The sequence below is a fragment of the Pyrus communis genome, chromosome 1 (genome assembly GCF_963583255.1).
Source record: "Pyrus communis chromosome 1, drPyrComm1.1, whole genome shotgun sequence".
In the NCBI taxonomy this organism is placed as follows: Eukaryota; Viridiplantae; Streptophyta; class Magnoliopsida; order Rosales; family Rosaceae; genus Pyrus; species Pyrus communis.
Genome location: NC_084803.1, coordinates 34,245,323 through 34,270,500, shown reverse-complemented (window position 1 = coordinate 34,270,500; position 25,178 = coordinate 34,245,323). Strand labels below are relative to the sequence as shown.

General features: G+C 36.5%; 1 protein-coding gene across 1 annotated transcript; it reads right to left on the bottom strand.

Annotated features, from left to right (window-relative positions):
• Positions 1–18,499: 18,499 nt before the first annotated feature.
• On the bottom strand, positions 18,500–20,697 carry LOC137726324 (uncharacterized). The gene is made up of 3 exons (XM_068465241.1): positions 20,257–20,697; positions 19,576–20,172; positions 18,500–18,895 (listed from the first exon to the last, which is right to left on the bottom strand). The coding sequence occupies exons 1-3, from the start codon at positions 20,695–20,697 to the stop codon at positions 18,500–18,502; spliced, it is 1,434 nt and encodes a 477-aa protein (XP_068321342.1).
• Between the last annotated feature and the right edge of the window lie 4,481 nt (positions 20,698–25,178).

Sequence of the window (25,178 nt, the reverse complement as noted above, 5' to 3'; positions counted from 1 at the left end):
CAAAACCACCACGAACATTTAACCTCTTCGCACGCTCTTTCATTGTCTGCTGCTATTTGTCCTCAACATCAACATATTCTACGGATGAATGTCTTTTCCGGAATTCAATACCACCTCATATTATTTTATTTTATTTTTTATGAAGAATACCACCTCATATTATTCAGATAGTTAAAGTTTTCTTTTTAACAGACGGTAAAATAATTATATTAGATTTATTTAATCCACAAGGAGTGGGATTGAAGCTTGAGTGTAAGCGGTGAAGTGTATTATTTATAGTCAACTTAGCTAAATTTGTGTATGAACGAAAAAACAAATTATGACATGCATTGAATAGAACCAAACAATATTGTCATTTCTTCTAAAGTGAAAAAAATCAATCTCATTGACAATTTCTATTAATTTTCAATCTTAGTGACCATTTCTATTGATTATGCAAATCTCAAAGATTATTTTGGCTATTTAGCCTAAATTTTATAAACCAAATGATATAGTTGTTAATAATTGAATTATTACTTAAATGTTAGCTAACATGCTTACTTCTTTTTTTGTAGCACATCATTTGATTTGCAAATTTGATTTAAAATTTTAATGTACCTCGCATTATCCTCGTCAAAATAATGAAAAGGCTAGTTCTTAGGTAGGAAAACTGAATGAACAAGTAAGCCGCAGTTAGACAAATTATACTGGATGTCTCTGGATATTTTTCATCCTGAATATGATAGATAACGTAAATAATATTATAGGGAATGACAAATGGACAGCAAATAGAACAAGATGAAGAAAATGGAATATAGAAATAGAAAGTGTCCCCCAGAAGAGGAACCTAATGTTGGGAATGAAACGGACCTCTCCTACACCACATTAAGCACCACTTAATATCGTTTCAAACTCGTACCAAACTTCACCCCTTTTATTTAATTAATTAAAAAACTTGAGAGGCCACACATACACACTCTCATTACCATATGTATTTGGAATGTTAGGTTTGTGTAATTTGTAGGATAAGCTTCTCAATTCTCCCAACCAGTATTCTAATTATTGTTATCAGGCTGTGTTAATCACGTTTTTTGCTTAATCTAATTATTGACGTCGCAAAACGAAGGGTGCAAAGCACGTCGTGAATGAATATTGCTAGTGTACGTGAGTGCGAGTGTGAGTCTGACCTTATTATTATATCACTTTGAGATGTACACGCATGTCTCTTTTTTAGTACTCTCAATCTCATTAAGCCATGCATGCATCCATAATGCTTGTGTGAAAAGGCTCCCCCTCCTCTGCACATAAAATTCTGACTCCACTACTGTTAATAGTAACCTCTTTTTACTCACTCCTTTACGAAAAAACCATAATTGTAAAACTACTTCTAGACAATTATTTTGCTAATCTAAATAATGTCGCCAAACTATAGCAAGTAGGAAGAAGGAAGAGATTGAATAACTGCGTCCAACCAAAGCCACCCTACATGGATTATAAAAAGCCTGGAAAACCAAACCCTAGCTAATTAGACAGCATAATCAAAGGGTCAACTTGCTTTTCGATCTCCTTGTATAATGATGCCATAAATCTTCGTTGGGTGGATGAAACTATAATTATAGCACGAAAAGTATTTAATTATGGAGATCGAGTGGGAGGGAGGGAGATCGAGTTTGTCTCCCCTCATCCTCATGTTTGGGTAATGACTGTTGCCTTTCTCCGACATATGGCCGCACCCATCCACCATTTTCCAAATTAAAAATTAGAGGACAGTAAGTGTTGGGGGCTCACTGTTATTATATATCTTTATGTTTTAAATTTAATTAATTTGCTTATTATTTATTATTATGGTAGTCGAGAGGCACAGCTAGGTGTCTAAACAAAAAAATACGAAGTGAAATTTTGTAAAGGATACGTTCGGAGTTCAATGTTCAAACTGAAACTAATTTCACTGTTATTATAATAACTCTCGGCTCCCAGTTGCTCGGAGGTAAATTGAAACTGGGTTAACCTGCTGTTTAAACAAATAATATAGTTTGTTTCGAAAAACAGATAAGGTTAGTTTTTGCTTAGTGAATGGTAGAATAGGCTGAATAGGAATAGCTAGACCTGGCATTCGTGTCGTGTTTCTCGTGTTCGTGTCGTTTTCGTGTCATACCCGATAACTTAACGGGTCGTGTCGTGTAATACCTGTTAAAGTAAACGGGTAATATGACCCGACCCGAAATCAACCCGTTAATATTATCAGGTAATATGACCCGACCCATTACCCGTTAAGAAAATTATATTTTAAAACAATAAAACTGAAAAGAAAAACATAATTTGACCCAAAAAAATGTAAAACATAATATTAAATTAGTATATACATACTAAATTTCGGAGTTGACCCCTTAATAAAAGTTGTAAAGCTTTTCATTACGTGTGATTACATTTTTCACACTTATTATTATTAATTTTCACTCAACACAAATAACATTGTTCATGAGATTTTTAAAAAATCTACCCTTATTTATACTTTCATCAAGTATAACAAAAGATTTTATGGTATCCACTAGTGTAAATATTTTAAATTGAAGATCGAATTCATTCATTGTATTCATATAGGGTCAATGAGTGTAGCTGTAAAAAATCATCAAAATCGGAGTTAAAATAACCGTTAAATCGTAAATTTTCGTTTATAACCGTCGAAAAGTTTTGTCTCATTACTTGATCTCTGAATGTTTTTTTTTTTTGCAATTTTTGGCATATGCGATCTCGAAGCATATATAAACAAGTTTGACGGTTGGATCGTTGAAATTAGTTTTGTAGGATGCGTATCACATCAAAACGATAGATTCACTAACACTTAAGAGTTTATTTATACTTTCATCAAGTATAACATAAGATTTTGTGGTATCCACTAGTGTAAATATTTTAAATTGAAGATCGAATTCATTCATTGTATTCATTTAGGGTCAAGGAGTGTAACTGTAAAAAATCATCAAAATCAGAGTTACAATAACCGTTAAATCATGATTTTTCGTTTATAACCATCGAAAAGTTTTGTCTCATTACTTTATCTCTGAATGTTTGTTTTTTGCAATTTTTGGCGTATGCGATCTCGAAACATATATAAACAAGTTTGACGGTTGGATCGTTGAAATTAGTTTCGTAGGATGCGTATCACATCAAAACGATAGATTCACTAACAATTAAAGAGTTTATTTATACATTCATCAAGTATAACATAAGATTTTGTGGTATCCACTAGTGTAAATATTTTAAATTGAAGATCGAATTCATTCATTGTATTTGTTTAGGGTCAAGGAGTGTAGCTGTAAAAAATCATCAAAATCGGAGTTAAAATAACCGTTAAATCGTAATTTTTCGTTTATAACCGTCGAAAAGTTTTGTCTCATACTTGATCTCTGAATGTTTTTTTTTTGCAATTTTTGGCGTATGCGATCTCGAAGCATATATAAACAAGTTTGACGGTTGGATCGTTGAAATTAGTTTCGTAGGATGTGTATCACATCAAAACGATAGATTCACTAACACTTAAGAGTTTATTTATACTTTCATCAAGTATAACATAAGATTTTGTGGTATCCACTTGTGTAAATATTTTAAATTGAAGATCGAATTCATTCATTGTATTCATTTAGGGTCAAGGAGTGTAGCTGTAAAAAATCATCAAAATCGGAGTTACAATAACCGTTAAATCGTGATTTTTCGTTTATAACCATCGAAAAGTTTTGTCTCATTACTTTTTCTCTGAATGTTTGTTTTTTGCAATTTTTAGCGTATGCGATCTCGAAGCATATATAAACAAGTTTGACGGTTGGATCGTTGAAATTAGTTTCGTATGATGCGTATCACATCAAAACGATAGATTCACTAACACTTATAGTTTATTTATACTTTCATCAAGTATAACATAAGATTTTGTGGTATCCACTAGTGTAAATATTTTAAATTGAAGATCTAATTCATTCATTGTATTCATTTAGGGTCAAGGAGTGTAGCTGTAAAAAATCATCAAAATCGGAGTTACAATAACCGTTAAATCGTGATTTTTCGTTTATAACCGTCGAAAAGTTTTGTCTCATTACTTTATCTCTGAATGTTTGTTTTTTACAATTTTTGGCGTATGCGATCTCGAAGTATATATAAACAAGTTTGACGGTTGGATCGTTGAAATTAGTTTCGTAGGATGCGTATCACATCAAAACAATAGATTCACTAACACTTAAGAGTTTAATTATACTTTCATCAAGTATAACATAAGATTTTGTGGTATCCACTAGTGTAAATATTTTAAATTGAAGATCGAATTCATTCATTGTATTTATATAAGGTCAAGGAGTGTAGCTGTAAAAAATCATCAAAATCGGAGTTAAAATAACCGTTAAATCGTGATTTTTTGTTTATAACCGTCGAAAAGTTTTGTCTTATTACTTGATCTCTGAATGTTTGTTTTTTGCAATTTTTGGCGTATGCGATCTTGAAGCATATATAAACAAGTTTGACGGTTGGATCGTTGAAATTAGTTTCTAAGATGCGTATCCCATCAAAACAATAGATTCACTAAGAGTTTATTTATACTTTCATCAAGTATAACATAAGATTTTGTGGTATCCACTAGTGTAAATATTTTAAATTAAAGATCGAATTCATTCATTGTATTTATATAAGGTCAAGGAGTGTAGCTGTAAAAAAATCATCAAAATCAAAGTTAAAATAACCGTTAAATCGTGATTTTTCGTTTATAACCGTCGAAAAGTTTTGTCTCGTTACTTGATCTCTGAATGTTTGTTTTTTGCAATTTTTGGTGTATGCGATCTCGAAGCATGTATAAACAAATTTGACGGTTGGATTATTGAAATTAGTTTTGATAGGATGCATATCCCATCAAAACGATACATTAACTAACACTAAGAGTTTATTTATACTTTCATTAAGGATAACATAAGATTTGTGGTATCCACTAGTGTAAATATTTTAAATTAAAGATCGAATTCATTCATTGTATTCATATAAGGTCAAGGAGTGTAGCTGTAAAAAGTCATCAAAATCGGAGCTAAAATAACCGTTAAATCATGATTTTTCGTTTATAACCGTTGAAAGGTTTTGTCTCATTACTTCATCTCTGAATGTTTGTTTTTTGCAATTTTTGGAGTATGCGATCTCGAAGCATGTATAAACAAATTTGACGGTTGGATTGTTGAAATTAGTTTTGTAGGATACGTATCCTGTGAAAACGATAAATTCACTAATACGTAAGAGTTTATTCATACTTTCATCATTTTGATGGGATACGCATTAATGTTATACTTAATGAAAGTATAAATAAACTTTAAGCGTTAGTGAATCTTATCGTTTTGATGGCTTGGAATAAATATATTAATTATTTATATATTTTAAGTGTTAATTAGACTATGTTTCAATTAGTATGTGATGATATTTAATAATAAAATTACATTTATGTTTTTTATTACGTATTTTATTTTTATTCAAGTTAAAATGTTATAAGAGATAAAAAAAAAAAAAAAAGCTGGTTATTTTTTTTCTTTGGGTTAAACATTAGGCGGGAAATGGATGGATATAGGTTGCAAAATTTCCCAAACATTAGGTGGGAAATGGATGAAACTCTTGATATATTAGGCGGGAAATTAATTATTATAATTTTTTTATGTTTTTGGTATTTTTAAATTACTTGATATTTTTATTTTTAATGTGTTTTATGATTTTTAATCTCAATCTTTGGCTATAATATACTATAAAAATAAATAAATAAATAAAACTTAAATTTTAAAATTTATATAGAATAATAATAGAATAATAATTAATAAACAATATATACATATTCATTATATCTATTTCATTTTATAGTAATTTTTTTTTAGTAGTTTAAAAAATTAAAATCATCAAAATAACATTTTTCTTATCGTGTCGAAACAGGTTACCCGCGTGTCACTCTCGTGTAAACCTGTTAAGGACCCGTTATTAACGGGTTATTATCGTGTGACCCGATAATGACCCGATTAGTTATCGTGTTGACCCGAAACCCGTTATTTTCGTGTCGTTTACGTGTCGTGTTAACGTGTCGTGTAATAAATTGCCAGGTCTAGGAATAGCAGAGAAAGGAAATTATTAGGGTAAATGAACGAATGTAATGCCGACTCTTCTACTTACTGTTGCTCACATGCAAGAAGACTACCTAAACATTACCCCCCCCCCCCCCCCAAAAAAAAAAAAAAAAAAAAAAAAAAATTTAACTACCAAAACTTGTACTAGCATTTCTGGTTTGGCGTTCATGACTTATCAACTATATCATTTAGTACGTACTAGTTAAGAATTCTTCTCATGTCTTGCCTTGGTAGGGTTTTGTTTTATATTTAGACTTGGAGACCTTTCAAAATCATGATTGTATCTCTCAACTAAGGTTGATATACTATTTCTCGGTCGATCTGTCTTGTAACGATCTCTAGAGTCATCAGTTGAATTTGTCTTCTTTCCCGTAAAAGTTTATTTGATGCGGCACAATTTAAAAATATCAAGCTTCTGAAAGCTATCTTTCTTAGGGATCTTCGTTCGCCTTGTATAACTATCTAGAAGTGGTTTTCACTCGGGAGATCACCAACATGCATGAAGGATACTATATATATGACAAACGTGTAACCTTGTGAAGTTGATATATGTACAGTAATTTTTATATGTTGTGTTTAATTTATAATGCCGTAATTTATCATACTTAACTTGTCTCATCTTATTAAAAAAGGTTTAATGTATCTTTACATTACTTGGACGAATGAGTCTTTGTATATATGGGAACATAGAATATCCCGATTAATGGGACCACGCCACGTGTATAATTTATCAAATATAACTACTATTCTTTTTAAGGAATATGCTGACCTCTAATCAAACTTGACTATCAAGCCACATTTTCTACGAAGGCTATAGCCCACAATCAACATTCCCTATGGCCATTCTTTGCAAATGGTGCAAGTTGATCTCCACACATCCTATGCAAATTACCTTGATATGTAATAAGCATGCCTACAGACTCTTAGCATGGCAAGACTCTCTGAAACATATTTCAAAAATCTCAGAGGAATATTCCTTCATTGGGCTACAGACTATGTAATACTCTATTAACAGGTTCAACGAACCTGGACCTGGACATTAAGGTTAACTCCTCAGTTCTCTATAAATAGTCAAGACCATTCACTTTATTCCGGTAATCAAGAACTCTCACCACACCCTTATGACTTTCTACAGTCGTCCCGATTTAGACATCGAAGGCCATTTGGCTAACACCACACTAGTGTTAGTCTAACTTAGTTTGTCTATTTTCTTTGTGTGAGTAGGTGTTCGTCAAATCAATCGCAGCAGGAATTTGCTCTGACAGTATATATCAAAACAAATATAAAGGAAACTAAATGATAATCATCTATTTTAGTGAATTGAACGTGGTAAATACCAAAAATATAAAAAACAACATTTAAGGAATTTCTTGCATATTCATTAATCTTCAAAGTGAAGTATAGATAGTGTGGATGCAAATTTCTTCCTCCTTGTTCTTGAACAAAATTGCACCTACAAAACAAATAACACCTTAGGTCAAGGCCAAGAGCCTCACACGCCCACGATGAATGGGTGGGGGGGGGGGACTTTGGCCGAAGAACCTCCGATGCCAAAGTTAGAATTTAGAGAGAAAAGTATTTGGAGAATTTTTGGGAGTTTTGCAAGAGTGTGGAACTTAGCTTTTTAGAGAAAATAGGGTCATATATATATAGGGAATGGAGGTGGCCGGCCCTTAGAGGTTTTTTGTGTGAAAATGGGTGATTTAATTGGTGATTAATGGATTAATTAGGAATTAATGCATTAATTAGCCAATTAATCTCCATTTATATGGAATAATTTGTAGGTTATGAAGTAATTACCTAAGATGAGGATGGATGAGATAATTTGGAATTTGTTACCTATTTTGAGCACTTTTTGACTTGGTTGAGGGATGATTGTCTGCTGCTCGCGCGTAGGAATCCCAGTATGCCTTAAGGGTATTTTTGTCCTCTTATATCCAAAAATCCATGTGTCGCCTTGTGATTATTTTGTGCTCCACAAATGCCCACACACCTGTTAAGCTGCTCGTAGGAAAGGGCAACAGGTGTAGAGATCTTCTTGCGTTAGGAAACTTAAGACTAATTCTTATTTTGATGTAGATTCCCTCTTTAACAGGAAATTAGATCCTTGTAGGAAAGGGAAATAAATTTCTCTCAAAGCCTATTTAAGTCCACCTTAAGTGGGTTATTAAATCAACTTTGAAGAGCAATTTATTCAACCCTATAAGAGAGAGAGAGAGCTTAGAGGATATTTGTTCCCCTCCCTCTAGCAATCTTCTACATCTTGCCTGTGAAAATGACCGTTTTTCGTTGTTTTCTTCATCTTTTCTGTGCCGCACTGATGTAAGAAAAATTTAATTTTTCTTGTCTTCTTCTTGGATAGTGTTGTCGTGTGGCAGCCGTCGGGGTGGTGCAGCATGTCGGCTGGCAGAGGCCAGGAGTTGGCTCGGCATGGGCCGAGGAGGTGTTGTGGTAAGGACCACTGCTTTAAGCTGCTCGGCTTGGCTAGAGCCAAGGGTAGCTTGTGCGGCTGGGGTCGCAGATTGTGGCACTGGGGCGCAGTGCTAGACGAGTCGCATGGCTCATGTCCTTTGGGCCTTGGACCTGACACGGGCCATTCCGGCAATTGAGAGAGATGAGGAGGTCGAAGACCTCATGGGTTGTTGGAATGTTGGGCATGCAGGCCTCCTGCCTGCTGGTATGAGAGAAAAAAAAAAGAAGGAAAAAACCAGTATGGGTTAAGTTCCCTTGTTGAGTACCGTGAATAGCGTTGGCTGCTTAGTTCTCTTCGCCGGGACAAATGTAGGTTGTTCTCTCGAGAGAATGTAAAGAGGATCAAGGCGGATACTTTGGCTCGGCTAATCATTATCATGAAGCCTACTGTGAATGAAGGTGGAAAGAATAGATCTTCCTCGTCTACTCAAGAGATGCTGGTTAAGAAAAAACTAAAGACTTCCTCCGCTGCTCGTGAGGGTCCACCTGCTGTTAAAAGGCCTGTGATTAACATAACTTCTTCCAATTGGAAGAAAAATGAGGCTGCTAGATCTGAGCCTGTGGCGCATGCTATGTCGAGAATGGCTAATTCGATTGTTGATTGTATTGCTCAGTGTAGAGGTCTTGTCATGCCCCTAGTGCCGAAGTCTATGCCAAGACGTCCGTTAGGAGCTAAGTCCGGTTCTCATTCGGAAAGGCTTGTTATTATGAAGAGCGATAAGGTGGACTCTGCTGCTAAAGTGGCGCTAAGGCCCACTTCCTCTGCTGTTGAGACTGATTCGCCTGCTGGGAAGGAGGAGACTGCTCGCATGGGCAGCTGTGAGAAATCCACTAAGCCTACTTCTAGGGAGACTGCTGAGATCTGTGTGCTCTTGAAACCAAATCTGCTTGAAGACATAGACGCTTGTGCCAAGTTTGTTAATGGCGTTAGAAAAGTTTGTTTGTCCAAGTTCCTTTGTGAAACATACGACCCAATATAGAAGGACTACTCTACTTGTTATTATGCATATATAGCAAGGCTACCAAGGAGGTGGTGAAGACTATGGTAGCTGAAGCTTATTCCTCAGCCGAGGAGATTAAGAGGTTGGATTCTGAGCTCGTCTTTGAATGGGTCTAATATTTCTACCCCCACTTCTCTGCAGTTTGAGACCGCTCGCCAAGAGATCGTTGACTTGAAGACTAGGCTTAACTCAATCCAAGTTAGCTATGAAAGTGCAGAGTAGGAGATTGGATGTTACATACCTCATATTCAAGATCTTGAGTTTGCAGTTTCTGAGCTTCGTTTCGCTGCTTATGCAAAGGATGAAGAGTTGATTGCTTCTTATAATCAAGTGATCCACTTCAAGATACTTGTCAATAGGCTTGAACCCCAAGTGTTGGAACTTTAAGGTCTACTGAAGATCAACGAAAGTCTGAAGAAGGAAGTGGATGAGCTGCAGTGCGTCCTTGTTGGTTTGCTCGAGGAGAATGAGCAGCTGAAAGGTAAAAATGATGGGCTCGAGGTTTCAAGACCTTCTCTATTTCTTCGGAAAACTCGCTTGCTTTTACTTTTGAGGCTACCATTAGGGAAGTAGTTGAAGAAGTTGGTGCCCAAGCTAGAGCAGCTAGGGGTGAAGCGCTGGATGATGCCGCTGCTAAGAGCGTTACGACTGCTGAAGGTATGGTGACCAAGTAGTCGTGGGATGTCCAAGCTGCTGAAGTGTAGTCTTCTAGGTAGCTTTTAGGATCTTCTTTGTTTTTCCTTGTAGCTCTTGTTTTTCTTGAACTCCTTTGGCTTTTTCAAGTTGTTTCTAAACATCATTCCTTCGTTTTCTTCATTTTTGCTTCTTTTGTTCATGCCCTAACCTTTAGACTTTATAGACCAGTGGCAGGTATGCTACTTTTCTATAAGCAGACAGGCCCGCGTAGTCTATACAGTTGTAGGTGTTGGTATAGAACTTTGCAAAGTTGTTAGCCATAGGGTTGGCATCCGAATGCCTTACTTACAGAAGTAGACAAATTCGCGTAACCTATAGGCTGTTAACCTTGGCTTTCTCTAATTCCGTAGGTTGCGTAGTAAGTATCACAACACTTTAGGACTTGGTGTAAGTTATTCCGGCAGAGGTGAAGCTTATCGACTATGTAGAATGTCGGCAGTGGATAAAGCTTCGTATATGCATGCTAGCTGTTTAACCTTTCACAAGAATGTGCAGTTGTATAAGTCTAGCATAGCTTTACTGCTCGAAGGGCAAACCATAGGCAGTCTTTTGCAAACCGTAGGCTACCTTAGTGCACTCGGTAGCAGCTTCAGGGTTCCAGGGCAGCCGTCCATTGAATGTACTTCGTAATGTGCCCCCTCCATCTCTTACACTATATCGGGAGCCCAATTGGGAGTGTAGTCTGCCCAAACGCTCGGTTCGTGGCTGGTCGAGTGGCTGCTTGTCGGGACGCTGCTGGAGAGGTTCTTCGTCTGCCCTTGTCCTTCTTGAGGACACCTCGTTTGGAACACGTTGCATCTTGGTGCGCTGCAAGAGCTGGTTCACCAAGGTCGTTTGTTGTGCTAGGGCGCTCGTCAACTCTATGACTTGTCGAGACAAGTGTTATTCGTCATTTGGATTGGAAGAGCTTAGTAGGAATGTTTCTCCTTAAGCAGTGGAAGTATGGTAGACTCCGGGCGTGAGATTTGAGTTGGGAAATGTCAAATCCGTTGAAAAATATGGTGAAAATGCTCCTAGTTTGATCATCGGTCCAGAAATTTGGAGCCGGGACAGTTGAACTAGTCTTGGATTGCTTGGAAGGCCACAGGAGCATACTGGGTCGCGAGAGCATGCTGGGCCACTGGAGTAGGCTGGGCCATGAGAGCAGACTGCTCAACGGGAGCATGTTGGGCCACAAGAGCAGGTTGCTCGGTGGGAGCAGGCCGGGCCACGAGAGTAGGCTGCTCAGCGGGAACAGGCTAGGCCACGAGAGCAGGCTGCTCGATGGGATCAAGTTGGGCTAAGGAAGTGGGCTGCTCGGCATGTGGCACACGTGGCTGCGAGGCTAGGGCTCAGCTTGGTAACGCGTTGGGCTTGGAGTGACATGGCTTGGGTTATGGCCTTGGTGCCATGAGCCTTGGATGGCACGGCTCAAGCTTGCTTTGGTGGCATGGCTCGGGCCATGGTAGTGGTGCCATGGACCTCGTCACAGGTGGCCACCGCGGTGGTTCCCATGGTGGAACCTAGTGGTGGTGGTGCCACTCCCCCTAGGCTCACATTTAGTCTCGTGGATCGCCGCGGTCCCATTTCTTGAATATTGTAATTTTTACTCACGGAGTTTTCTAAATTTCTAGCCATCGTATTTCTCTTTTTCGTTTTATCAAAGAATCTTTGTAAATAAAAAATTCTAATAATAAGAACGTACGAAAAATACAAGTGGACTAGAAAATAGAGAAAAAACCTTTTTATGCGAGAGTCTTCTACGAGTGTGAATTTCAACTCTCAATGAAAGCACCAATTTGTGGATGCAAATTTCTTCCTCCTTGTTCTTGGACAAAATTGCACCTACAAAACAAATAACACCTTAGGTCAAGGCCAAGAGCCTCACACGCCCACGATGAATAGGGGGACTTTGGCTGAAGAACCTCCGATGCCAAAGTTAGAATTTAGAGAGAAAAGTGTTTGGAGAGTTTTTGGGAGTTTTGCAAGAGTGTGGAACTTAGCTTTTTAGAGAAAATAGGGTCATATATATTGGGAATGGAGGTGGCCAGCCCTTAGAGGTTTTTTGTGTGAAAATGGGTGATTTAATTGGTGATTAATGGATTAATTAGGAATTAATGCATTAATTAGCCAATTAATCTCCATTTATATGGAATAATTTGTACATGGATGAGATAATTTGGAATTTGTTCCCTATTTTGGGCACTTTTGACTTGGCTGAGGGATGATTGCCTGTTGCTCGCACGTAGGAATCCCATAATGCCTCAAGGGTATTTTTGTCCTCTTTTATCCAAAAATCCACGTGTCGCCTTGTAATTATTTTTGGCTCCACAGATAGGAGTTACAATTAGTATTACATATGCACTTTGTCAATGTAGGAAAAATACTACTATTTACATTTAACTAATATTTACACATATAACTCGCAACACTCATCGACAAGTTGAAGCAAAGATGTCACGAACACCTAGCTCATCAAGCAAGTTGGAAAACACAATACTAGACACAAACTTAGTAAGCACATTAGCGAGTTGATCTTCAAATCCTACAAATGGAAAAGCAATAATTCCATATCCAATTTTTCCATGATGAAATGCTGATCAATCTCCAGATATCTTGTATAATCATGTTACCCTAAATTATGAGCAATCTCAGTAGTAGCTTTATTATCACAATGGAGTTTCATAGCACCCTTGAGTTCAAATGCAAGATCCCTCAACAATTTCTTCAACCACAACAACTCACATACACCATATGACATACCACAAACTCAGCTTCTCTACTTGATCTGGCAACCACTTTCTATTTCTTGCTTCTCTATGTAACTAGTTACCACCCACAAAAGTAAAGTGTTCAAATGTAGACTGTCGGTCAGTCATAGAACCCGGCCATTCTCGCATAAAACTTAGCCTCTATTAGAAGTCATCTTCAAATACCTCAAAATACGGATTACTGCATCCATATGAGCTTCACTAGGGTGTGCATAAACTGGCTTACCACACTAACTGCATAAGTAATGCCAGGACGAGTGTAACAAATAAATTAATCTCCCCATAAGCCTCTGAGATTGCTCCTTATGCGTAGGAACTTGATCCAAAAATCAAACGATGGTTCCGCTAAAGTATCAACATGTTTGCAATCCAACAAACCAGTTTTAGTTAACAAATCAAGAACATACTTTCATTGAGACAGAAAAATACCATGCTTGGATTGTGCAACCTCAATTCCAAGAAAATGCTACAATTCACCAATTTCTTCATCTCGGATTAAGTAGCTAGGTACTTTTGAAGACGTACTCCTTCTTATCGTCATCATTCACTATCATGTCATTAACATAAACAATCAATGCAATTAGCTTACCATTTAGTCACTTAAAAAAAAAAGTAGGATCTAAATGACTCTTGAAATACCCAAACTTCATCATTGAACTTGTAAACCTTTCAAACCACGCTCTAGGAGATTGTTTCAAACCATATAAAGCCCTTCGCAGTCTTCACATAACACTTTTTTGAGAAGATATTCAGGTACCTGGTGGGAGATCTATATTGAACTTCCTTATTGAGATCATCATGGAGGAAAACATTATAGACATCAAACTACATTAGGGACCAATCCTGGTTTGCTGCTAAGGACACAAACGATATTAATTTTGCTGACATGAGCAAAACTCTCCTAATAACCCACACCATAGATTTGTGTATAACCCTAGGAATTAATCTAGCTTTTTACCTGATGTGGTAAAAACTAACACACAAATTAAACCCTATAAATTATGCAATCGTAGTATGAGCAAGTAGGGATCGTTCTATTCTAGGGATTAGAAGGGATGTTAATCAACACAAACTAAACTTATAAAACAGAAAACTAAGTTAAACTAACAACAAAACAATGAGGGGGGAGGTTTTTGGATGAATTCTAACTTAAAACAAGTAAGTTGACGAAACAAATTAAGTCTAGTACGAAAATTGCGTGAAAGGCTAGCTAGAGGATTCTTCTCCAAACATGAAACATATGCATACAAATCAATTTTCAGTTATTATTCCTATAAATCACGAATGACAATGCCCCAAATTAACAGTGAACTGCACAAATTAACTCTCAAATTTTCCTAAGTTTATTGAATTGGACTCAGCGACGCAATCAAATTATTCTTATTAAGTTTCCTATATAAACAGCATGATAGAGATACATATCAAAGATCATTAAGTTCTGTGAAAATCATAAGCATTGACAAGACATTCATAACTATGAAAAACATGATACTCATGTCAGGAACTTACTTAACGCAATCATGACTAGTGACTTTTACTACTTGTAAATATAAGTTCATAACAAGTAGGTGAAATTCCCTTATATCCTAGCATCAAATCCTTGCATGCATACTAAGTAGGCCTCCTTAATAAACATACAAGCATAAGTTCTCTATAAAACAGATAAGTAAATCACATTCATGCTTTATGAAACAATAACTGGAGGAAATCAATTCATATAAAACATATGTCCATGGCTTCGAATTCACCTCTAGCTAAAAAGAAATTTAGTTACACATGTTTGTCATAGTTGAAAAGCAATCTAAAATAAACATCGAAACTAAAACTAAGGATAGAAAGAACCCAAGATGCTTCCAAGCCTTAATTTAATTCTTCCAGATTTGTAGCACATTTTTAGCATCGTTTTTCACCAAAAACATCCATCCATTATGCTCCATACACATGTTATCCAATCCAAGTCCAAAACTGCTCCATTTTGCCCCTTTTTGTCACCTTTGCCAATTTGACCTACAAACACACGAAAATTGCTTAAATCACTAATAAATACAAACTAACTAAGTAAATGCAAAGAAATAAGCTAACAAAGTCGCATAAATATGCTCCTATCAAATTCCCCCACACTTAGTTTTTGCTAGTCCCCAAGCAAAACAAAGAAAACAAAATAAAACCTAATCCTTCCAACAATTGCCTCAGGGATTTCCAATGAAACATGACATATTAAAAATCACTACCCACATAGATTTTAGCTGTCATTACTCTTGAGTATACACTTAACCGCAGTCACCACTCACTAGCTCGCGTTTAATCAATTAAAACAATATTTTGAATGTAGTAACATGCCTTAGAGACTTCACTCAATTCCTCACCGGATATACTCTCTATTTTCATACAGATTTTTTGACCACACTCCCTATACTAAATATACGTGAGAAGATTGATGTAAACATGTAGACTAACACTCACATATGTTATAACAAAGAAGGCACTTTTTGGAATTATTAATACACCATGTATATGATCTCATAAATGGAATTGTCACTACTTAGAAGTGAGAACCAGGGATCCCATATGCTCGTACCAATTTCAAACTCCACATATTGAAACAAATAACAATCAAGATAGAAGTGTAAGGGTTGTAACGGGGCTAAGGTATTGGCTAACAAAGAAAGGTTAAGGATAAACAAAGGTTCTTAAAGTGATAGTAAGCAACATAATGAAATCAACACTTGGAATTCAACTTTTGATTGCAGCAACCAACTTTAAACATAAAGGGAAGATTTATACAACCTTTAGGGTTAGATTCACATTTTTGGACCCTTCTTCAACAACCAACACTTGTGAGCTCATTCTCACTTCTTTTCAACTTCTTTTTTTCTTTTTCTGCACAACTTTTTCTGTTCTCTTTCTTTTTACACGCTTTTTTTTTCTTCTTTCTTTTGAAATACAAAACGTACTCCTTCACCAATTCACAAAGACAAATTCTTCCCCCACACTTTTTTTTCTGCATTCTTTAAGAACAAGGGTATGGATAGTCCTATAATGGGCTAAGTAGGAATAATGTAGGCTAACAAAGAAAATAGGCTAAATAAGGCTCAATGGGGTTAAACCTACAATACATATGCAAGGGATAAGGCTTTTTGGCTCTGGTGGTAACTAAACAACTTCATCTTGTTATTTGTTATGCAATCAATTTTATGCTTTGAATGAAACGGGCATGAGTTTTAGTATTTGGAGCTAAAATGATGAAAAAGTATTCTAAGTAGCAACCAAGCAAAGAAATAATGAGATCATGCAACGACTTTAGAAAACAACAATATCACAGATTAATAACTCTCCAAACAAAGAATAGGCTCAAGTTTGACAGAGTTGTAGCGTTAGTTTGAGTTTCTTCCTTCAAGCATGTTACAAAAATTGATTTTTTTTTTTTTCTTTTTGTGATTACATGTGAATTCGTAATTGACAACTACAACTAAGTATTAACCAAAGAGCATATCAAACTTCCACCCATGTTTGTAACTTTCTTTAACAGTCATGCAATTAAAAACCAAATCCTCATCATTGTGTTGGAAGGTACCCTAAAACACACACAAGCAACAAAGACGACTCTTTTTGGTATTCTTTTCAAAAATTTTTGATTTTTTTCAATTTTTTTTCTCAAAATTTTCGAATTTTGACTTTAAAACACAATAAAAACACTTAAAAACAGTGAGTAACAACATTGGAAGTGATAGGTGATGTAATTCAAAGATAAGTCATGAAAAACAATCTGTTTACCTTCCCCCCCCCCAACCCCCCACACTTAACCAAACATTGTCCTCAATGTTTCAAAAATAGACTTGAAACAAGAAAGCAAGAAAAGACAAATAGCAAACAAGACAATCAGGGTAAAGTAAAAGCAATAAAGAGAAGGGTAAAAGAGAGCAAATCAGGTTGTAAAGGCCGAAAAGTCCATCGTCTTCCTATTAGAACACATGGGTTACCTCCCAAGAAGCGCTTGCTTTAACGTCTTCTAGCCGGATGATACCTTCAATTAAGCTTCACTAGGGCCAACGGCATGGAGGGGTATGTCATCCACAGCATGCTCCTCAAAACACTCATAATAAGGCTTCAAACGGTGTCCATTCACTTTGAATTCATGTCCCGTCTTAAAACTTTGAATTTGGACTGCACCATAAGGAAATACATTAATAACAACAAAAGGACCAATCCATTTAGAACGCAACTTACCTAGAAACAAACGAAGGAGAGAGTCGAAGAGTAACACTTTATGACCTATAGAAAATGTTTTACTACGAATCATCTTATCATGGACAGCCTTTGTTTTCTCCTTGTAAATGTGAGCGTTCTCATAAGCCTCATTCGGAATTTCCTCAAGCTCATTCAATTGTAACTTCTTATGGATTCTAGCGGCATCAATGTTCATGTTGAAAGTCTTGACTACCCAATGTGCGCGATGCTCTAACTCAATTGGAAGATGACATGGTTTCCCATAAATGAGCCGAAAATGAGACATTACAATTGGTGTTTTGTATGCAATACGATTTGCTCACAATGTATCATTCAAATGTAAGCTCCAATCCTTTCGAGTTGGTCCAACCGTCTTCTCCAAGATTTGCTTGATTTCTCGGTTAGAAACTTCGTCTTGCTCACTTGTTTGAGGATGATAAGGTGTCGAAACCTTATGTGTCATATTATACTTCTTGAGCAACGCCTCTATGGTCCAATTACAAAAGTGAGAACTCCCGTCACTTATAATTACTCACGGCATTCCAAACCTTGCAAATATGTTAGTTTTAACAAAATTTGCAACCACTTTGGAATCATTAGTACGGGTGGCTCTTGCTTCCACCCATTTCGACACATAATCCATAGCAAGTAAAATATAATTGAAACCATGTGAGGAAGGTACAGGACCCATGAAATCAATACCCCAAACATCAAAAATCTCAACAGAAAAGATAGGGGTTTGCGGCATTTGATCTTTTGCACCTATATTGCCCGTTCTTTGACAACGACCACAAGTCATACAAAAAGTTCTAGCATCCTTAAAGATAGTAGGCCAATAAAATCTAAATTCTAAAACCTTAAGTGTTGTGCGTTGTGTGCCAAAGTGACCTCCACATGCATAAGTGTGACAGAAAGTTAAGATTGAATTAAACTCAGAATCATGCACACATCTACGAATAATTTGATCAGGGTAATATTTCCACAAATAAGGGTCATCCCACACATAAAACCGTGCCATTTTCTTAAGTTTATCACATTGGTGCCTAGTTATGGTGCTTAGAACTTGTTTAGACACAATATAATTCACAATATCAGTATACCATGGCTCACTTACCTCAATGGTCAGCAATTGTTCATCTAGGAATGCCTCTGGAATAGGTAGATGGTCTTCTTCATTTACCAAACGGCTCAAGTAGTCAGCCACTACATTCTCACATCCTCTTTTGTCCTTAATTTCCACGTCAAACTATTAAAGAAGAAGCATCCAGCGAATAAGCCTTGGTTTGGCTTCTTTCTTTGTGAGTACGTACTTCAAAGCTACATGGTCAGAGTAAATTATAACTTTAGTACCAAGTAAATAAGAACCAAACTTATCTAAAGCAAACACAACAGCAAGAAGTTCTTTTTCAATGGTGGAATAATTCAATTGAGCATCATTCAAGGTCTGGGATGCATAGTAGATGACGTGTGGCTTCTTGTCCTTACGTTGTCCCAAAACAGCCCCTAAAGCATAATCTGAAGCATCACACATAAGCTCAAACGGAAGGCTCCAATCTAGTGAAACAATGATAGGTGCCGAAGTTAACAATTCTTTGAGGTGATTGAACGCCTTCTCACATTCGTCATCAAACACAAATGGCACATCCTTTTGTAGAAGTCAGCACAAGGGTGTTGAAATCTTCGAGAAATCTTTGATAAAACGTCTATAGAATCCTGCATGTCCAAGGAAAGAACGAACCTCTCTCACCGAAGTGGGAGAGGGTAAGTGGCATACAAGATCTATTTTTTATTTATCAACTTCAATTCCCTTTTCTAAAACTATATGTCCTAAAACTATGCCTTGTTTTACCATGAAGTGACATTTTTCCCAATTTAAAACAAGGTTAGTTTCAATGCATCGTTTCAATATCAACGTGAGATTATTTAAACAACCATCAAAAGAATCACCAAAGAGACTAAAATCATCCATGAAAACTTCAATAATCTTCTCAACAAAATCTAAAAAGATACTTACCATGCATCATTGAAAAGTGGTTGGTGCATTACATAAACCAAATGGCATTCGACGATAAGCAAAATTACCAAACGGACAAGTAAAAGTAATCTTTTCTTGATCATCTAGAGCTAAACAATTTGATTATATCCCGAATAACCATCAAGAAAGCAATAAAAAGAATGACCAGCTAACCTTTCAAGCATTTGATCAATGAACGGCAAAGGGAAGTGATTTTTCCTTGTGGAGGCATTGAGTTTCCTATAGTCAATACAAACTCTCCAACATGTTTAGATACGAGTATGCACAAGTTCATTCTCTGCATTTTTTACCATAGTGACTCCAGATTTCTTTGGTACTACTTGAACCGGTGAAACCCAACGACTATTCGAAATTGGGTAAATGACCCCAGAATCAAGAAGCTTAATGATCTCCTTTTTCACAACTTCCATAATTGGAGGGTTGAGTCGGCGTTGAGCCTCTCGAGTTGGTTTAGCCCTCTCCTCTAGAAGTATGCGATGCATGCATGTTGTAAGATTAATTCCCTTGATGTCGACTAAAGTCCATCCAATGGTTGTTTTGTACTCTTGCAACACCCGAACTAGTTTTTCCTCCTCCATTGCTGTGAGTGATGAAGAGACTATGACGGGCAAAGTCTCTTTATCTCCCAAGAAGACATACTTTAAATGATTCGGTAACGGTTTAAGCTCGAGAGTGGATGCCTGAATCACCGAAGGTAACAACTTGTTAGCAAAAATGGGAATTGGAAATGTGATTGGAGGCTTACCAACATATTGTGGCAATGACTCAAGGGCAACCACCATCTCGCCACTTTCTTCATGATTAGGTTCAGCCCCATTGGTGATGAGTTTAATTCCTCGAGCAATGGTTGTTTCAAGGGCATCCCTATCTAGGGATTCAACATAATCCTACGCCAAATAATCAAATACATCAATATAGAAACATGAATTATCATCAATAGGGTACCTTATAGCTTCAGAAATATTGAAAACAATGATGTCGCCATCAAATTCCAATGTCAACTTCCCCTTGAACACATCGATCTTGGTTCGGGCTATTTTCATGAAAGGTCGTCCAAGTAAGATTGGCAATGGTGTAGAATGGGCCGAATCCTCCATCTCAAGCATATAAAAATCTACTGGAAATATCAAGTGGTTAACATGCACCAAAACATCATCCAAAACTCCTTTCGGATATGCATTAGAACGATCGGCTAATTGAATTATAACACCATCATTTTTAAGCTCCCCTAGGTTTATAGATGCATAAATAGAGTATGGCATGACATTAATGGAAGCACCTAAATCTAACATGGCATGTTCAAACTTGGTATTACCAATAGCATAAGGGATTGTGAAACTACCTGGATCTTTGCATTTAGGTGGCAGTTTTCGTTGCAAAATTGCCGAAACATTCTCACTTACCCTTACCATTTCTTTGTTCGAAATCCTCCTCCTTGTTGTACAAAGCTCTTTCAAGAATTTAGCATACCTTGGAACTTGCTTTATTGTGTCAAGAAGTGGGATATTGACTTGTACCTTCCTAAAAGTCTCAAAGATGTCTTTTTCATTTTCTTCTTTCTTAGATTGCATAAACCTGTGATGGAAAGGCACATGTGGTGGAATAGGGTTAGAATGAGTTGAATTTGGAACAACCTTACCTGAGTTAGGTGGTGTGGAAGGTTTAGAGGGTTGCGGCAAGGGTTGTTCTTCCCTTGCCGTGGCTTTGTCCTTCTCTTCTTCTTCGAGCAACAGTTGTTCGTCCTCTTTTCAGCTTTATTTGGACGTTTTTGGATTGGTTCCAACCTCTTTGCCATTTCTGAAGATGATAGCCTTAGCCATTTTAAAACCTCCCTCTGGATTGACGATGGTTGAACTAGGTAGTTTGCCTTCTTCTCTAAATTGTCCCATGAATTCTGCCATCTGCCCTATTTGATTCTTCAATTCACCCACCTCCTTTGCTTGATTTTCTGAGTTAAAAAAGTTAGTACTTAAAGAAGTTTATCATTATCCAATGACGAACCTAAATTTGGTTAGGCAGATTGTGGTGGGAGTTGTGGTGGTGCAAATGGCCTTTAATAGAGTCCTGGAGGTGGCTGTCTATATCCACCTTGTTGATGAGTTTGTTGAGGTTCTCTCCACTTCATATTTGGATGCTCTCTCCAGCCCAAGTTGTAGGTGTTGGAAAACGGGTTATACCTTGGTTGATTTTGGCCTTGATAGCCCACGGCATTAACACTTTCCCATCCTCCATTCTCTATTAATTGAGGACATTGATCAATGGGGTATCCTTGCATAGAGCACACGCTACAAGTGACTGCACTTTGCACTTTGCACTTTGCACTTTGGATCCTTCCACAACCTGTGAAATAAGAGTAGAGAGATTAACCATTTAAGATTGAAGTTCCAAAATAGCACTTACCTCATTAACTTGGCTTGGCCGTGTATGATCCCTTCCTCCAACTCCTTCGTATTGTTGTGCATTCAAGGCTCAGTTTGCTATTAAGATCTTCGCTGCAACTGGTGTTTTGTCAACCAAGGCACCTCCCGCTGAAGCATCAAGCATTTGTCTCTCAAGTGGAAGTAGTCCTTCATAGAAATATTGATTTAAAAGCTCTTCCTTCATTTGATGTTGTGGGCAGAATGCAACTAACGTCTTAAAACACTCATAATACGCTAGAAAGGATTCACCCGGGCCTTGTTGAATTCCACTAATTTTCTTCCTCAAAATAATGACTCTTGAAGTTGGAAAGAATTTCTCTAAGAATGCTTTCTTCATGCTTTCCCAAGAAGTAACGGTTCCAGGTGCTAGTTCATAGAGCCAATCTTTAGCCTTGTCCATAAGAGAGAATGGAAAGGCTTTCATCTTCAAAATATTCCCATCCATGGACAGCCCATGGTATTTAGGAATGTGATGTAGCAAGCTAGACTTCAATTCGAACTCATCGGTTTTGCCTTGAACTGCCCTAGGGTATTGGATGCAAAGAGGAACGACATTGTCCAAACTCGAGGCTGAAAGTTCCTTGATTATTCGATTGTCCACCGCCATGTCTTGTTCCCCTTCTAAATCTATCTCAATTTCAGCTTCAATTTCAGATTCGGAACTAGAACTAGGTGGATTGAATTATAGCTGCTTCCTTTTCCTTCTCAAAGTTCGTTCAAAATCGTCGTCAACCTCCAATATATGATCATGAACAGGTTGAGAACTTCAAGTCATAAACTAGTACCTAAAACAAAGAAAACAAAACAAAACAAAATAAAATCAGAAACACAAAAGAAACATAAACAAAAACTAAGGGAAGATTAGCAATTTTGCTAATCCCCGGCAACGGCGCGAAAATTTGATGTGGTAAAAACTAACACACAAATTAAACCTATAAATTATGCAATCGTAGTATGAACAAGTAAGGATCGTTCTATTCCGGGGATTAGAAGGGATGCTAATCAACACAAACTGAACTTATAAAACTGAAAACTAAGTTAAACTAACAACAAAACAATGAAGGGGGAGGTTTTTGGACGAATTCTAACTTAAAACAAGTAAATTGAAGAAACAAATTAAGTTTGGTACGAAAATTAGGTGAAAGGCTAGCTAGAGGATTCTTCTCCACACATGAAACATATGCATACAAATCGATTTCCAGTTATTATTCCTATAAACCACAAATGACAATGCCCCAAATTAACCGTGAACTGCACAAATTAACTCTCAGATTTTCCTAAGTTCATTGAATTGGACTCAGCAACGCAATCAAATTATTCTTATCAAGTTCCCTATATGAATAGCATGATAGAGATACATATCAAAGATCATTAAGTTCTATGAAAATCATAGGCATTGACAAGGCATTCATAACTATGAAAAACATGATACTCCTGCCAGGAATTTACTTAATGCAGTCATGACTAGTGACTTTTACTACTTGTAAATATAAGTTCATAACAATTAGGTGAAATTCCCTTATATCCTAGCATCAAATCCCTACATGCATACTAAGCAGGCCTCCTTAATAAACATACAAGAATAAGTTCTCTATAAAACAGATAAGTAAATCACATTCATGCTTTATGAAACAATAACTGGAGGAAATCAATTCATATAAAACATATGTCCATGGCTTCGAATTCACCTCTAGCTAAAAAGAAATTTAGTTACACATGTTTGTCATAGTTGAAAAGCAATCTAAAATAAACATCGAAACTAAAACTAAGGATAGAAAGAACCCAAGATGCTTCAGCAATCCAATGGTAGATTGCACAATCCTTGGATGCAGCACGGCTCAAAACTCCTTCTCTCATTCCTTCCTTGCAAGCACGGCACAAGTCTCTAAAATTCTCAGAAATCTGTGCACACTGATAGATTTTCTCTCTAAAACTCTCTCTCTGAAAAATCCCCCCCCCCCGGAAAGCTGTGGCACAATGTAATTTATATATATGCAAACTCACGGCACCAATCCTTGGAGAACAAGGATAGGGCACGGCACAATTCTAGGAGAAAAGGAATTAAATTGTTTGCATGATTTCAGGACTTCTAGAATCAGATATGCATTGTTAAAACATGATAAGGACTCCTAAATTCAGATGGGAAAGATTTAGAATATGATAAGGACTCCTTTTGCAGCTGGAGATGAGTTTAGATAATGTTGGATTAAATAGGATAATATTTGGATAATATGGGATAAGATAAGATAAAACTGGATAAGATGGGATAAGGTTGGATAAGATCTCCTTGTTTTCAGCTAATTCCTTGTCTTCCAAGCCTTAATTTAATTCTTCTAGATTTGTAGCACATTTTTAGCATCATTTGTCACCAAAAATGTCCATCCATTATGCTCCATACACATGCTATTCAATCCAAGTCCAAAACTACTCCAAATTGCTCTATTTTGCCCTTTTTCTCACATTTGCCAATTGGACCTACAAACACACGAAAATAGCTTAAATCACTATAATAAATAGAAACTAACTAAGTAAATGCAAAGAAATAAGCTAACAAAGTTGCATAAATATGCTCTTATCATTACCGGTCAATAGAACCATATATTTTGTGCTTGATATTGAACATTCATCTACATCTAACATATTTCTTCCTTTTTGGTGAAGGTTCCAAATCACAAGTGGAATTGTTTTATAGAGCTTCCATCTCAATATTCATGGCATTAACTAGACCTAGCAATTGTGTCATGTTAGCCATATTCATATCATTTTTGTGGCATACACGATATATTAATGGATATTGTCGTGTCAAACCCGTTAAAATAAACGTATAATATGACTCAACCCGATAAAATAAACGGATAATATGACTCAACACTTACCCGTTAAACAAAATATATTTAGTTCAATAAATAATCAAAGAAAAACGTCATATTAAATTAGTATCTACATACCACGTTGTTACTAAATTAGTATCAACATACCCTAAACACTAAATCCTAAAAATCCAAACGACAATGTAACCATCGACAAAGTGTAGATGATGCGATCACGAGCATTTGACAAAAAAAAATTCACATTTTTCGCATTTTAAAATGAATTATTACACATTTTTCAACTCCATCTAAAAAACTGTTCACAAGGGCTAAGAGGGTTTTAAAAATCCAAATGAGGATGTACCCATCGTCAAAGCATAGAGATGCAATCACGTGCTTTTGAATAGTTTTTCACATTTGTAAATTAATTATTATTTTTTTTTTTAATGTGCTTTGGTATTTTGCAGGAAAAAACAAATTACATTAATGAGCGGTCAAAGTTGACCACTGATGTCAATTGATCATTGTTGACCACAGTTAACCAACGATAAGGACTTAATCGCACTTATGTGAGATTAAATCGTATGACTGTTGCAGCAAGGTTTTTTTAGTAGTTTAAAATTACCAAACTAACCTTTTTCTTAGTGGGTTGAAACAGGTTAC